Below are 14,703 nucleotides of genomic sequence, written 5' to 3'. Positions count from 1 at the left end.
GCCCCATTCTATAGTAATGGAATCAATACACTACAGAAGTCTTTATAATACAGTCCTAAACTTAATTTATTAAAAATCAGTATTGATACTGAAAAAAAAAGATGTTCTTCGATAATAAGTTAAATTTATCTTATAACACAAGATTGCATTTGCAGTTGATTTTTCCCTGTATGACAATACTGTTCAACACTGTTACTGGTTTAGAGGTGTCACTAACCAGAGTCATGAGTGGGTTGTGGCTGTATCATCACCACTCACTCATCCTTCCAAGCATAAATTACACTCTATATTAGGCATGGAAGGTATCACTGTATTACAGTATACCAGGGTGTTTAAAAACCCTGATGATATGATTTTCAATACCATCAAATACACAAACACTCCTCTTCCTATTAAACTCGTATGGAGATGCTGTATTGAGGATGTATTGTACATAGTGCACATCACACCATCAGAAGTCAGTCTCTCCTGGTGGAACAGACAGCTGGACTGACAGACATGGGGACTGCGAGTGGTGGGGATAATGTTACAGGACTGTAAAGCCCAGTTCACATTACACGATTTTCACCGCGATTTTGATCTTGAGAGCCACCTTGGGTCGTAGGTGAGTCGGCAGGTAGTCTGCCACGACGAGTCCTCATGTGTGAACAAGCCTACGAGCAAGTCACCCCCTCGTCTGTGACTGGGACTGGATATCTGGCATGCTAGAAAACTGGAGAAGTGTGGCACGACTGACAAAGAGCATCAGCCAACGAGAGGCGGGATACTTCCCACGTCAGCACGCAGGAGGACGGAAGAAATGTGAGGACGACAAGCCGCAGGGTTGCCACTTGCCAGGTCCGCTCATTAACCATGACTTTGGGCTTGTTTCTAAAGTGGAGTTGCTTATTTGGGCTTGCTTGCTAAACGTCACCTTCCTCTATATATATATCCGTCTAATAAGTTATTTAAACACATGATAGTCGCTTCTTTTGGGCTTGCTTCCATAGCCCTGGTTCCTTGTTTCTCTCCCAAGATCTGACAACACTGACAAGCCAGCAAGCAACAATAACAATGGCAGCGTCCACAGGATCACGGGGAGCACGTTGTGTTTGGACCCAGGCCCTGGAGGCAGATCTGATTCAACACTGGGAAGAATATCCATGCTGTTATGATGTGTCGTCTCCAAGTTAAAAAACGTAGTTCGGTGACATCACCGCGTTATCTGGGGCTCTGTCGGCGAGGGCTCGGTGGAGAAATCTTGTGGTGTGCACACACAGGTTGTAACGCAGTTGGCAAGACTCCCGCTGACAGAAACACACGTCACCAGGTTTGAACACTCAAAAGATTATGATAGTCTCTGCGACGCAACATCACAGTGAAAATCGTGTAATGTGAACTAGGCTTAAGCCTGGCTAGCAATGGCAAGAGAGACTGTGGGGAACAACAGCATACTTTCACATCTAACTCAGTGAATTAAGGGTTTATTTCAACCAAACTAGAGTTGGTTATTGTTGGAATAGTGGACAAACATACTAGACAATCAAAAGGACTAACTACGAAAGTCTGAGTTTTTGTTTCTGTCAAGTTTGACTAAAGTTAAGTGTATTACACGATGAGCTAACATGGCAATTAAGCTAGACTTGAGAGAAAGAAACCTGATTTCAGGTATGCATTTTAAGAGTTTGCTGAACGTAGCAAATGCAACAGTCGATATCATAAAAAATACCACTCAAGCCTACTCTATATACATCAGAGAAAGTAAAAATGTTGTAGACCATGCAAAGACAATTTCCCAATATTCATCTTTTAGGTGAAAAGTTCAGAAATGTTTTTGCAACACAAAGTCAAGCGACAGGTGCATGGGATCAAACATGCCTATAACTTTAACTAACTCACTTTATATAATATTGATAGTTTTTCTATTATATTAGATAATCAACTAAAAATCAAGTACATATCATGTGTCTGGTAACTTCACTTGAAAGCCCCAAATAAAGACAAAGAGCAATATCTGGTGCAAGAGCAAAAAGAAAGTCTCAAAGTGCAACTGACATGTTCTTACCTTCATAGCTTTCTTGGGCCAGAACACCACAGGAACTCCAGTGATCGCTAATTTTGGATCGTCATCTGCATGTTCTTTTAAGACAACCTAAATAGCCATGGACAACGAAACAAAAAGTAAAAATAAACTCCTTTGTGTCTATTGAGTAGCATGTATTAACGGCTGTGTTATGTTTTCGTGTCTTACCTTCATGTCCTCCAGCAGGGCTTGTGGGTTTTCGATTCCCTCTGGAACACACTTCTTATTTTCAGGCAGCGACTCCAGCTTCTCAACCAGCGTCTTGAGTCCACTCAGTTCAAACTCGGTCAAATGCGTCCATTTATTCTGAGACTCCGAGGCTGGAGAGTCAGAGGGGGTTTGGGGGAACTCTAGAGAGGTGGAGCAAGGATTACAGCTGTCCTCGGAGTCAATAGATAAAACAGCTTTGAGGTGTTGGCCCTTCCGGTTGTCAGGAGAGCAAGGGCCATCCGGGGCAGCCTTCTCTGGTTTTTCCCCCTGGCCATCCCTGACTTGAGTCTCACACGAGTCCTCGTTCATGTCCTGGCTCCTGGAGTCAGAGGAGGGGCTCTCTGTGTTTGCCTTCGTCTCATAGTCTGACGGGACAAAGAGAGAAAAATAATGATATCAGTTGACTTATCGTCAGTGTCCACAGTGTATTTGTCTTTGTATTGGAAGGGTGCCATCAGCAGCAGAGATGATTTAACTTGAAAGAGCAAATAATGACTTGTATGATCGAGCATGGCACTCCCACAGCATGCATGACATGTTTGATTGCAAACACAGCAGGTAATACATAATGCCCCCTCGTGTGTGTGTCCGATAGTAATGAGCAGCTGCATTTCTTAATTTCACTCACCCATTAGCACAGGCTCTTTGCGGATCTCCTGAGAATAGTAGGAGCGTTTGGTTAGGCAGTGCAGGTATCTCTCCAGGACATACCAGCATATCTCATAGTAGAATGGGAAACGGAACTTGGAGTTAACCTGAAAACAGGGACAAAACTCATCAGTGTAACCATGGAATACACCTCATATTAGCGTGCACTCAGGTTATCTAGTTATCATCTGTTGTCATGTAATCTTGCAGATGTCCATGTTTTTGCATGTGTGCGTGAGCATGACAGAGACTTTAGACAGAACACTGACACTGACAGCAACAGCAGAGTAAAGAGATTATTACTTGTAGCAATATGTTGTGCTCTGTCACTCCAGACACTGTCCTCTCATGCACACAAACAAAGGTATCCACTGTGAGGGTCCAAGGACAGATGGATGTTGTACGCTGTAAAGCCCTCTGAGGCTAAGTGTGATTTGTGATATTGCGCTTTATGTAACAACTTGAATTAAATTGCAGTTAATTGAATTGAATTGAATTGAATTGAATCAAACTGAATTGGAATATATGCCCTAAGAGTTTTGTGAGGTGGACCACACAGATTTCTTAACAGAGGAATTATTTTCCTCCTAAGAAAACCAAGTTGTCTGCAGGTATCAGACAATTACATTTAATGCATTTTAAGGCCTTTATAAGATATTTTTTAACCAAATTTAAGACTGATTTTTGGACTAATCACCTTTTTTATTCAAGCATGGCAGGTAAGTGTAAAGATAAGTAGCACACCTGTTCCCGTGCAGAGGTAGGTCTTATGTAGGAATATGGTTTTTAGAATGAGTTAGGTTAATCTACATTTTGCCAACAGGGAAATAGATAAGATAAGATAAGAAAGACAAGATACACTTTAGTGTCCCTTAGGGGAAATTTGATTAGGACTCCAGTGCTGGCATATGTAGCTGCTTACGTGGTGAATAAATAATTAATAAATAAAAACACAAATCTAGGCCACAGGCCACATATTGTACATGATGCATCATAGCCCTGACACATCATCTGCATGAGGTCTATATAAACATACAAACATACAGTAATCTTTAAAACATATACAAACACACACACTCTCGCACACATCAATACAGAACCACCATGTGCCTCAACATTACTGCACAACCCCTGTGGCTTTAGAGGCATTTAGAATCCTGATTGAAGTAGGCACAAATGAATTCTTAAAACGAGAAATCCGTGTATAAAGTTAATAGATAGAAGTATACTCAGTGGCAGGATTAAAGCTTTGAAACATCAGAAACTTGGACTTTCACACAGAAGAGCTTGACTCATTTGGACAAATAAAAATTAAGAGATGGATTACTGAAATAGATCAAATGTTTAGGGTAATTAAAACCTCATAAATTCAAATTAAAGCTACTTAATGACTTTTAAGGCCTACTATTTATAAAATTGAATTTAAGACATTTTAAGACCATTTAAGGACCTGCAGACACCCTGAAACGAATCCCAGATCTACACAAAACGTTATATAACCTTTGTCAGTATGAAGGTATTATTAAAAATGCACATATTTTTCATTTTAGAAATATATTTACAGTTATTACACACATTCACATTGAAAAATGTACCTTTCTTTTATGTATGTGTCCCTCCATGCCCCTTTCCTTCTCAAGCTACAAACATCTTACAACACACAAATAACTATTGCATTTAGGCACCTGCATACCTTCCTGAATTTGACATTTACATCTGTTGTCTTTTTGTCACTACCCAAAATTTTGCCCTTTGATTCTTTTCCCTTATTTCTTTTTCATTCTCAACCCAACAGATTCGTTCTCCATCACATCTCTCATTCTGCTGCCTCTTACAGGTGAACTCTTCACCTTCCCCTGGTTCTCGGAGAGATTGATCTGTCCCAGGTAGAGCTGACTCAATTGCAGTGAGCTCAGCCACACAATGGAGAATAGAGAATGCAGCAAGCATCCTACCTTAGTCCTATTCTCTATCTCATGGATGGTGAGCTGCATAGGAATGTTGAAGCTGTGCAGAATATTGCCTCCGAACACCAGCGTGTCCTCTGGAGTGTAGACAGCATGAATCCACCCTTGAATACAAAGAGTACAAGACATATATAAAGAGATAAGGAGCATGTAGAGGATTTATGCAAATTGACACGGCTGAATATAGCGTATAATAGTCACGTAAAGCTTGGCATTGCTGCTCATTGGAGTGGCAGCTAATCTTTTTCCTGCTGGCTACTTTGAAACAACCATGCCAACACACCAGATGGGATGAAGAAGGTGTATCCTTGCTTAAGCTCCACTCTCTGGCATCCATCAGCCCGGTCTCCCAGGAAGATATCGCTCTGCTTGCCTGACAGGACCCAGTCCTCATAAAGGGCAAGGTTATGAGGGGTCGGAGGCACGAGCCAAAACACCTGAGGAGAGGCAGAGATTTTTTTATTAAGAGGTTATACTGTACAATCGCAGCCAGGTGAGGGGAAATATCAACTCTGAAACTGTGAGCTCAAGGTTTTCAGAAATAATACCAGATATACACACAGCTCATGCAGTATAATCCAAGTCTCATTAATCCAATTGTATGCTCAGTACCTCCCAAACAGACAGCCTTTCAATGGGGATTGGAACTGAAAGTGAAACTTTCTCAAGCTCTTCTCATAGCCAGACTCCACTGACAAAAACAGTAATTTTACCTCACTGAACACAGGAGTTGCTGGTCTACTACTGCCTTGATCAGTTGGTTAGTTTGTGTTATTGTGTGACTTTGGTGAAACCACTAAACCTTTAAAACATTAAAGTCACACAGTAACACTAAGCAACCAACTGATGGAAGATATGGTAGACCAGCAGCTCCTGTGTTCAGTGAGGTAAAATTACTGCTATTGTCAATGGGGTCTGGCTTTTAAGAGAGCGTAGATAAGTTTCACTTTTACTTCAGTTCCCCATTGGAAAGGTCTGTCTGTTTGGTAAGTACTGAGCATACGACTGGATAAATGAGACATGGATTATACTGCACGAGCTGCGGAAGAGTTTGTAAACAGATGTTCTGATATAGTTTGGCCCTATGACTTCTATGTTTTTGGATTCTTCGTTCATCGTCAACAAAGTTTTCTTTACAAATTTCACGTAACCTGAGGTGAGTAACTGATATACAAATGGTCATTTAGGGGGTACTTCTCTAATGTTCAATTAAAGGAATACTAATAAATGAAGATTTGTTGCACAAAATATAAGAGGTGCCATAAGATAACAGAACTGACTTACTTTCTGGCCCTTGAATACATGATACCAAACAGAAGTTCCACCAAAATCGATGTGGAAGTCTGTATAGCAGCCCTTCACACTCATCAAACAGTACCTAAAAAGAAAACAAGACAACAAAATAATTCAAAATAATCACATTGTATACAAGCAGATTGTGAGGATGTAAAAGTGAAAACAAACAAACATCCATAATAAGATCTAAAAATGAAAACAAATCTCAACCAATTAGGAGACAGCAGAAATCTCAGTTGTGTTTTGGTGAAAGCAACAGCTATCAATAGCAAACACCATTAGAAATCAGACACAAGAGCACTACAGCATGGAAAATTGTTCACAATGGGACATCTCTCCTCTGGAAATTAACTGAAGAATGATTAGGACTCCAAGATAAATGATTCAGTAATTTAGCTTGATGGGAACAGCTCTGTTTATCCGAAAAACAAAATCTAAGCAAACAGGTGCACACAAAAAACACATTACCAAAGAAATCCATACACAGTATTATATCCTGCATCCCACAGAGAGATGATGTGACAGTTTCTGTCCGGACCAACCTTTCAAAAATCTACCAGCAAATGTCAAGATACAGTCAGCTGAGATGCTAAATGGTGCTGTAATGCTATAGCTCTGATCCCTCTACACCCATGTCCACAAACATATGTGACTTGGCTTGCAAGCTGCAGCTACCAAGAACATGTTTCTTTACCAGGATTTTTCTACAGCTTAAGGCATGTTTGATGCCACTTGGAGTGAAATTTAAGACCAATTTCACAGTAAAAAAATTGAAGGGAAAAAAAACATGACTCAACATCAGTTACGTAGGGTTACATGCAATTTTTGAATAGGTCTCCTACTCCCTTGTCTGACTTGTATGGTTGGTGTTCTGTCGCAGTGTTCAAACACCTCAGTCTGCATTCTGTGTAGGCACACACCCGAATGTTTTTTGGAATCTTTTACTACTGATCCTGATGCTGATCCTGGGGTGTGGTGGATAAAAGGGTAAAACAAAGCTGGGAAATGCCTGGTGTCATTTATAAAACAATGCATGGGATCCATCCTAAAAATGTACATAGGGAAAAAAGCCAAAAATGGTGTGCACCAAAAAATATTAAACGATCTCTGCAATCAGGCTTCCACCTTAACATCTGCGTCTCCAAAATGTTCATAGGCATGGGTCAAAGTTTCTCCCATCAAGTCTGTTTTTATAGATCACAACTTTTGCATGGCAAGTGGCGTACGCCTCTTTCAGGCCTTGTTGTGTACGTATGTAATGTTTATAAATGAGACCCCTGGTGTTTGTTTGAGGCTTTTCTTAACTATTTTTGTGTTTCTCACTCTGCATGTAGGACTCCACTGCACTGATCCCCATCAGGACGAGTTGTGAAAAACTTCACGTAAAATACACAGAGCCTCTTATGCATTACCGGTTTTAGCGATATTGCAAAATCTTGGTTAAGCAGCCCATTTTCGTTTAACGTGCACTTCCTCATGTTGACCTGAGTACAACAGAGCTAGCAGACAGTAGATCCTCTGCTCTGAACATCCCCGCTGGAAACAAAATATGAGCGTTCCTGGTTCATCTGTTTGGATGTGCGTGGCGTTAATGCAAGAGGCATTCCATAAATTATTTTTAAAAAATGGATGTTGCCAATTATTTTGAGATTTTACAATGCAACGTCAAAAAAGGTTCATAAAATCCTCTTCCCATATCTTAGCATTTTTAAGATTTTTGATTTACATATTTTAATACCAATTAAGGCCATATTTTCAAAATAATTATTTCAATGCCTTTTTGAGACTAAAAGAATTTGCTGGAGCCCTGTTTACACTGTATCTCCTGCCTGTCGAACACACTGTCAGTCAAACACACAGAACAGCACACTGCCCAAGATCTCTGAAAATCACTACCTCACACCCTACTGAATTATAAATGTGCCCACAGCCAGGGCAATAAATGACTTTGACTAAACCAGTGAGGAAATCTGAGCATGTTACACCTTGAAGGTTTATTGGAATTATTTTATTACATGAGAGAACATGATGAACCAAAGACAGATAATAAAAGGATGAACAGATAATTAAAAATCAGAGTGCCTCAGATGCATTTTTAGACTGCCAGCTTGCACCATGGACTTTCACACTGACTAAACTGGCCAGTGGTTGCTTCTTATTCTGACAAATAACTAGAGGCCCCATTGCTCGACATCAAATTCAAGGACTTTTAAGGGATTTTCCAGGCCTAGTGCCTTTAAATTCAAGGATCCAGCCCGATATAGTTTGAGACACAGAGGTTAGTTACTATTGTAACACTGAGAATGTTTATAATGAGAGGTAAGAGCTTTTACAGAAGCTTGCAGACAACAATTAAAATAAGAGAGAGGCTTGAATGTGTGAACACTTCTCAACTGTGCTCTGTTACAGTGACAGACAATAAAATTATATTCTTGCACAAAATACAGAAATTCAAGCACTTTCAACGACCTCTGTCTATTTATGTCTCTTTTCAAAAACACAATTTCAAGGATTTCAAGGACCTGTGGCCACCATGAATAATGCAGGGCTGCAACTCATATTTATTCAGTTTTTCATGATTAATTAATTGGTCAGAAAATAGTGAAAAATAGTGAAAAATGCAAATCACAGTTCCAAGACGGCATCTTCACAGTGTTTGTTTGGTCATAACAACAGTCCAAAACCAAAAGCCATTCTGTTTTCCATCACGAGAGACAAAGAAAAGCAGCAAACCTCCCAGACACTTGGAAACACCATCATTTGTAGTAATAAAACAGAGCAGACATTAATAAAGTCCTGGTTTCAGTATCACGTCCGTGCAGACACCAAGCAGCTGACACTGAAGGGAAAACTGTTGGGACGGTATTTGCTGAAATAATAATGGAAAGTGGATGTCTGTGTATTTATTCCATTATGTACAACCCAATCCCTACCACGGGCACTCACCTCGCTATGAGTCTTACTCAATTAAAATAATTAAAATCAATAAATATAAGTCAGCAGAGGGGTAGGAAGTGTGGTTAGTAGGGTCTCTGTGTGATGGGAGGTTAAAAAGAAAGGCACAATTGGTTTTGACTCTGAGCTATGTGCAAAATGCTGACAGCTGATTGGCTGAGAGGTATCAGTGCAGTCAGACTACAGCTGTTATAAAACCATCCTCCACTGTGGAAAACTCTGCTGCCTAGCAACAATCAAGAGCACTTACAGGAGATGGATAACACCGACTGTATGCAGTGCTCTCCAATGATGGAGCGATAGATGAGACATTCAGATGGGAGGGGAAATCGTATTTACTGACAAGGAAGCAGCAATTTCCTCTGAGTATTTTCTAAATTTTAACTCGTAGACTGACATACAGCTCAGAGGAGATTTTTGTGAAAGCATAAACACAATCCAATAAGCTCATACCTTTGTACTTTAGGGTACTTCATGTCTGAGATGACATTGGTGGCTTCTGTTTGGCTGAGTTTCAGATCAGGAGGCCACATGTTGTCCACCCAGTCCACTTGATCCACCTGTGAAAACAAGCAAAGCTGCACATTTAGCCATCAGTCACAGTGTTGTTAGCCACACTTTCTTTGGATGTTGAACCAGATCTGTGAACTTCATGAGACCTTTTATAGCATTAAATAGAGAGCATTGTGTTAAATTACCACTGTGGATATCATTTTGGCATTTAAGGCAGACAACAGATATATGATGTACATATATATGATGTACCAGTGATGTACCAGATGTAAAAGTCTGATGCTGAATGTCAATAAAAAGTAAATTACAAAAAAAAAAATTTACCACTGTGGGCCGCTTGATGAGGTTCTCCAGCTTAGTGTGGCTGAACTCTAAGCTGATGACGTTGAAGAGTTTGTCCCGCTCTTCCTCCGGTGTCTCATAATAACGCACAAACTGAGCCATGCTCATTTCAGAGCCTTTCTGAGTGCTCACGTCCATGACATCCACAGGCCGACGACTTCCTGCAAGCAACGACCAGGAAACAAGCGGACATTAACCTTTGGGCACTTTTACTGTCCTTAGCATGTGGATTGTTGACATTTGACAGAAACCTTCATAAAACAAGTAGCTCTTAATGCATGTAATTCTCCATCTCCCCCACTAGATGGAGCAACTATGCCCCAGTCCAGCTTTGACTTAATTACATTCAGGCTTCTCTTGATGCAGCTGGATTTTTAATGTGTAAGAACTTTGCAATTGGAAACTTCTTTAGACATAAAAATAATGATAATGGATAAAAAATGCAGGAACAAATGGAAAAATATTTATTTTTTAAAGGTGCACACAGAATACGCAGTATGAGAAAGCAGATTTGGACATGCACACATACCATTAAAACAATAAGATATTATTAATGTAATTTGAACACACTGCAACTATTCATTTTTGCCTGATTATTTTTGACTGTATGTATTGTTTTGGTGTGGACTTCTTCTGCAGGGTGCAATATTTTCACAAAAAAGTGTATAAACATTATTCCACTATGCAAAAGTAGTAATTCTGTCCAGTTTCTGACAAAACTGGTCATTTAAACCCACTTGGAGTTATTTGAACATGTTTCTTTGTAGCATTTACTTTTCACAAACTGTGCTCTGGAAGCAAATATGGCAATGAAGGAGGCTAAATGTTATTTTTAGGAGTCATCGCAGATGTTCCCAAAGGCTGAACCTCCCTATTTATTCTCCAACTGGGAAGCTGGGGACCCCCAACCCCCCCCCCCCCCCCCCCCCTTTAAATGCACATATGCTTTTGGTTGTTCTTTACCCACTCTAAATGCTGCATTAGTAAACATGTGTGCATACATTTGACATTTATGTGTGTAGCATCCCACTTACCAACTAAGCCTTTAATTTCACTGACTGTAATTTCTGGATCAGGCATTCTGTGTAAGAGAAGAATAATCTGTTGCATGTGGTGCCAAATGGATAAAAACACACATACACATACACATACACACCATGAGCACTCACTGTCAAGGATTATTGTTAAATACTATTTATTAGAATTAAAATTTATTTTAGTGTACAAATAGAAAGAGGAACATCATGTATTAATGTAGAAATTCATGTAGAAGTCACAGCCTCTCACAGAAAATGGCAGATACTTAAATAGCACAGTGCAAAATATTACAGTTAAGTAATTTAAGATAACTTAGACACTTCTGAATTCACAGAAATGGCCTCTCACCTGATCCCCAGTCCATCTTTCTCTTTGAAAATGAGTGGGGTCCTGAGAGCATCCCTTTGCACATATTCATAAGAGAAGTCTGCAAGACAGAAGTTTAAATGAGAGAATTTATTGTGAAGACATGCATTTTGCAATATATATGATAATTAACAGTAACAGTGTGTGTTACTTTACCTTTACCCTCCATGAGGAGGACAAACTGGGCGCTGTAACTGTCACTCACAAGCTTCTCCTCCACACTGAAACCCCTGATGTTTGCAATTTCCTCCACATCGGACAGATCCTCGTTTTCGTCGTACATCCTCCGGCAGATGGAGCGCTGCCATTGAAAACGACATGATTTACATGACATAACTGAAACGCGTGGAAAACAAACTCCTATTTCTGTCTCTGTGTACATAAACAGGCAATATGACTGATTATTTAACATATATTTTATCATTTACTTTAAAAATAGACTAGCAAAGGGTCAGATGTTTGATAGTAGCATCATTTTGCCTTAAATGTGACGTCAAGCACAATAACCGTTAAACGACACTTTTCCTGGGAAAAGACAGCCGTTGGTACGTTATCTTTTAACGGTTTAATGTTTGTAGGTTTATACTGATAGAAAGGCTGCTTTATCTTGTTTTAACTACGAAACACTCGCTGAATTATCACAAACATATATTCAGTTATAGCACCTAAAATAAGTGAGCTATCGTTTGTCTTCGTGGTCGCTAAGTTGCACAGCTTAAGTGACTTGACAAACATCCCAGCGTTTTGCAGTTGCGAACGTTAGCTTAGCTAACTAATTAGCTCGCTGCCAATCTCGCCTCATAAGCTAACGTTAACACGGCAGATGGTACACACCAGCCTGCGTCCAGATTCAGCACACGTTTCCGCGGCCTGAGCCATCGTCTCGTATCAATGTTTTCCAGCCGCACAGTGTCGGGAGGGCATCTTCGTGCGTGGTGAAGTTACAGAAACACTTAGCACGCTTTTCAGGTTCAAAACAAGGGAACCATGTTTTTGTGTATTACGTCACCGCCAGGAACCAAAACATTGTTGGACAACGTCACGGCATGTTAGTTCACTGCTTTTCAACTGGGGTTCACAAAGAGGGAACATTCATCACATCACACAAGTGCCTATTTGTTCGTGGGAGAAACTAAAAACCAAAACGTTTTAATTATAAAACAGCTTAGCCTGCTGTAGTGAACAAAGGGAGGCGATAAAATAGCGTGTGTTTATCAAAGAAAACACCTCTTTATCTACTTTCATTCATTCTAGCTGTAATAATTGACTCTTATCTCTGTAAGGTGGATGTGACGTGTGTCACGTGAGCTGGTGTAATAGTCCGTTCACCCCTTTTAAGTTGACAAAAACATTTGACTACATATTAAAGCTGCTATTTGCATCCGTGTTAACGAATGGCTGATTCCTATCGCACAACAGAGGAAATGCAACCGACAGTTGCCTCCGTAGCGGATGTTCGCCCCTTAGCGCGCAGGCTTATGGGTAATGTAAGGTGCAGGCACTGGCAGCACAACACGCTGGAGAGTGGCGGTGGAAAAAAAACGCTTCCGCAGTTCCGTCAGCTGCTGGCGAGGGTACATGTTTGGTAAGCGTACACTGTTGGCATGTTGAAGGCTTGTTTCTGTCGTGTCCCGCAAGAGTAACGAGGTAACTACGTCAGCGCTGCTCGCCCAGTCGTCTGATAGCAGGAGCAACATGAGTCTGAACGAGCACTCGCTGCAAGCACTGTCCTGGAGGAAGCTGTACCTGAGCCGGGCTAAACTGAAGGCTTCCAGCCGGACATCTGCTCTGCTTTCTGGATTTGCTATGGTAACATTGCCTCCTAACCATCCTCTTACTCTGTCATTGTTTAACCAGTCATTTAACACAGTATTGACACGTTCATAGAGTTCCTGTTCTCTTTTTATCACTTCTCTCCAGGTGGCCATGGTAGAAGTGCAGCTGGATAACAGCTACCCATACCCACCTGCTCTCCTTATTGCCTTCAGTGCCTGCACCACTGTGCTCGTGGCTGTCCACCTGTTCGCTCTGATGGTCAGCACCTGCATTCTGCCCAATATAGAAGCAGTGAGCAATGTCCACAACCTCAACTCTGTGAAAGAGTCTCCACATGAGCGAATGCACCGACACATTGAACTGGCATGGGCTTTTTCCACAGTTATCGGCACTTTACTCTTCCTAGCTGAGGTGGTTTTACTCTGCTGGGTCAAATTTTTGCCTGTCAAACCCAAATCCAGCAATAATACAGTGTCAGCTGGTGTGGCTGCTGCTATAACCTCCACGTCTATTATGGTCCCCTTTGGTTTAGTCTTCATAGTCTTTGCTGTGCATTTCTACCGCTCCTTGGTCAGCCACAAGACTGACAGACAGTTCCAGGAGCTCGAGGAGCTCTCTAATCTCACCAGGCTACAAAACGAGCTGGACAACAGAGGGGAGTCTTCCATCTTGCAGTCTCCAAGCTCACATTTCCCGTAGTGAAGTATGGTAGATGTGCACTTACGAAGGAACTCTGACTGCTTGGGATGTCTCCGAGCCAGAAGCTGTTATTGGCTTCTTTTTTTGTTTTTTGTTTTTTTTTTTTACTTTACAGGAATGAAGATGTCTCACTTCTTTGTTGTGAATTTTACTTTTGTGGAAAGAGTTGTATTTTTAGAAAAATAAAAGTTTCATCAACTGTGAACTCACAAATCTGCTGTAATGCATGTGACTTGAAATTGGAGAGTCTTAGGCCTAATTGAAGTCTTAACTGTGGTAGCTGTTTAAATGTATCTGTCATGGCAGAGACATCTGATTAACTTGGAATCCTGTCTGTTGCCTGCTGCATTTACGTGCCTGTTTGTCAGTGAACACTGCGTTTGTTAATATATCGCCGTGTTTTGTAAACCAGAAGTATTTAATTCCTCCTAATTCACTCTGTACATGATTTCTTGTAACCGATTGTTTTTTGTAATGCTTGCTGTGTGTGAAGACTGACTCAACAGCTGCTAAAACTACAGTATTATTAGTGTAGTGTATTTGCTGACATCTGTAGCTCAGGCTGTGGTGTTAAATAAACACTTTTTTAATCAAGTGGCATTCAGTGTTTCAGAATTTCAAAAATAATATGAATGTACTCTTTAAGAATATTATATATACATACATATATGTATATATATATATATATATATATATATATATATATATATATATATGACATCTATGCAGCATACTTGGAAATTTTAAGTTCATGAGTAGACTTGATGCATATCTGTTTTCACATGTCATCACCTGACACCTGAATTGTCATTTATCCTCTGACATTTGAGA

At 40.4% G+C, this 14,703-nt stretch overlaps 2 protein-coding genes across 5 annotated transcripts in view; one reads left to right on the top strand and one right to left on the bottom strand.

The window, feature by feature from the left end:
* kdm2bb (lysine (K)-specific demethylase 2Bb) overlaps positions 1–12,412 on the bottom strand; it is a 32,198-nt gene extending 19,786 nt beyond the window's left edge. For all 4 annotated transcript variants that reach the window (XM_033646858.2, XM_033646859.2, XM_033646860.2 and 1 more), the window contains exons 1-12: positions 12,232–12,412; positions 11,554–11,698; positions 11,380–11,458; positions 11,028–11,074; positions 9,976–10,154; positions 9,592–9,698; positions 6,172–6,265; positions 5,171–5,324; positions 4,876–4,991; positions 2,901–3,027; positions 2,231–2,637; positions 2,045–2,131 (exon numbers count right to left, since the gene is read on the bottom strand). In XM_033646858.2, the coding sequence (XP_033502749.1) occupies positions 2,045–2,131; positions 2,231–2,637; positions 2,901–3,027; positions 4,876–4,991; positions 5,171–5,324; positions 6,172–6,265; positions 9,592–9,698; positions 9,976–10,154; positions 11,028–11,074; positions 11,380–11,458; positions 11,554–11,698; positions 12,232–12,276 (1,587 nt within the window). In that variant the 5' untranslated portion in view covers positions 12,277–12,412. The remainder of the gene's footprint in view (positions 1–2,044; positions 2,132–2,230; positions 2,638–2,900; positions 3,028–4,875; positions 4,992–5,170; positions 5,325–6,171; positions 6,266–9,591; positions 9,699–9,975; positions 10,155–11,027; positions 11,075–11,379; positions 11,459–11,553; positions 11,699–12,231) is intronic.
* Positions 12,413–12,799: 387 nt separating this feature from the next.
* On the top strand, positions 12,800–14,466 carry orai1b (ORAI calcium release-activated calcium modulator 1b). The gene is made up of 2 exons (XM_033646862.2): positions 12,800–13,206; positions 13,318–14,466. The coding sequence occupies exons 1-2, from the start codon at positions 13,093–13,095 to the stop codon at positions 13,870–13,872; spliced, it is 669 nt and encodes a 222-aa protein (XP_033502753.1). The 5' UTR covers positions 12,800–13,092; the 3' UTR covers positions 13,873–14,466.
* The last annotated feature ends 237 nt before the right edge of the window (positions 14,467–14,703 follow it).

The sequence above is a fragment of the Epinephelus lanceolatus genome, chromosome 19 (genome assembly GCF_041903045.1).
Source record: "Epinephelus lanceolatus isolate andai-2023 chromosome 19, ASM4190304v1, whole genome shotgun sequence".
NCBI lineage: Eukaryota > Metazoa > Chordata > Actinopteri > Perciformes > Serranidae > Epinephelus > Epinephelus lanceolatus.
Note: the sequence above shows the minus strand (reverse complement) of the source record. Positions and strands in the feature narration are given on the sequence as shown.

Bases quoted from the DNA above. Each gene is read 5' to 3' on its own strand.
- orai1b (XM_033646862.2), top strand. From the start codon at position 13,093: ATGAGTCTGAACGAGCACTCGCTGCAAGCACTGTCCTGGAGGAAGCTG. The intron at 13,207-13,317 runs GTAACATTGCCT...ACTTCTCTCCAG, and splicing joins TGCTTTCTGGATTTGCTATG to GTGGCCATGGTAGAAGTGCA.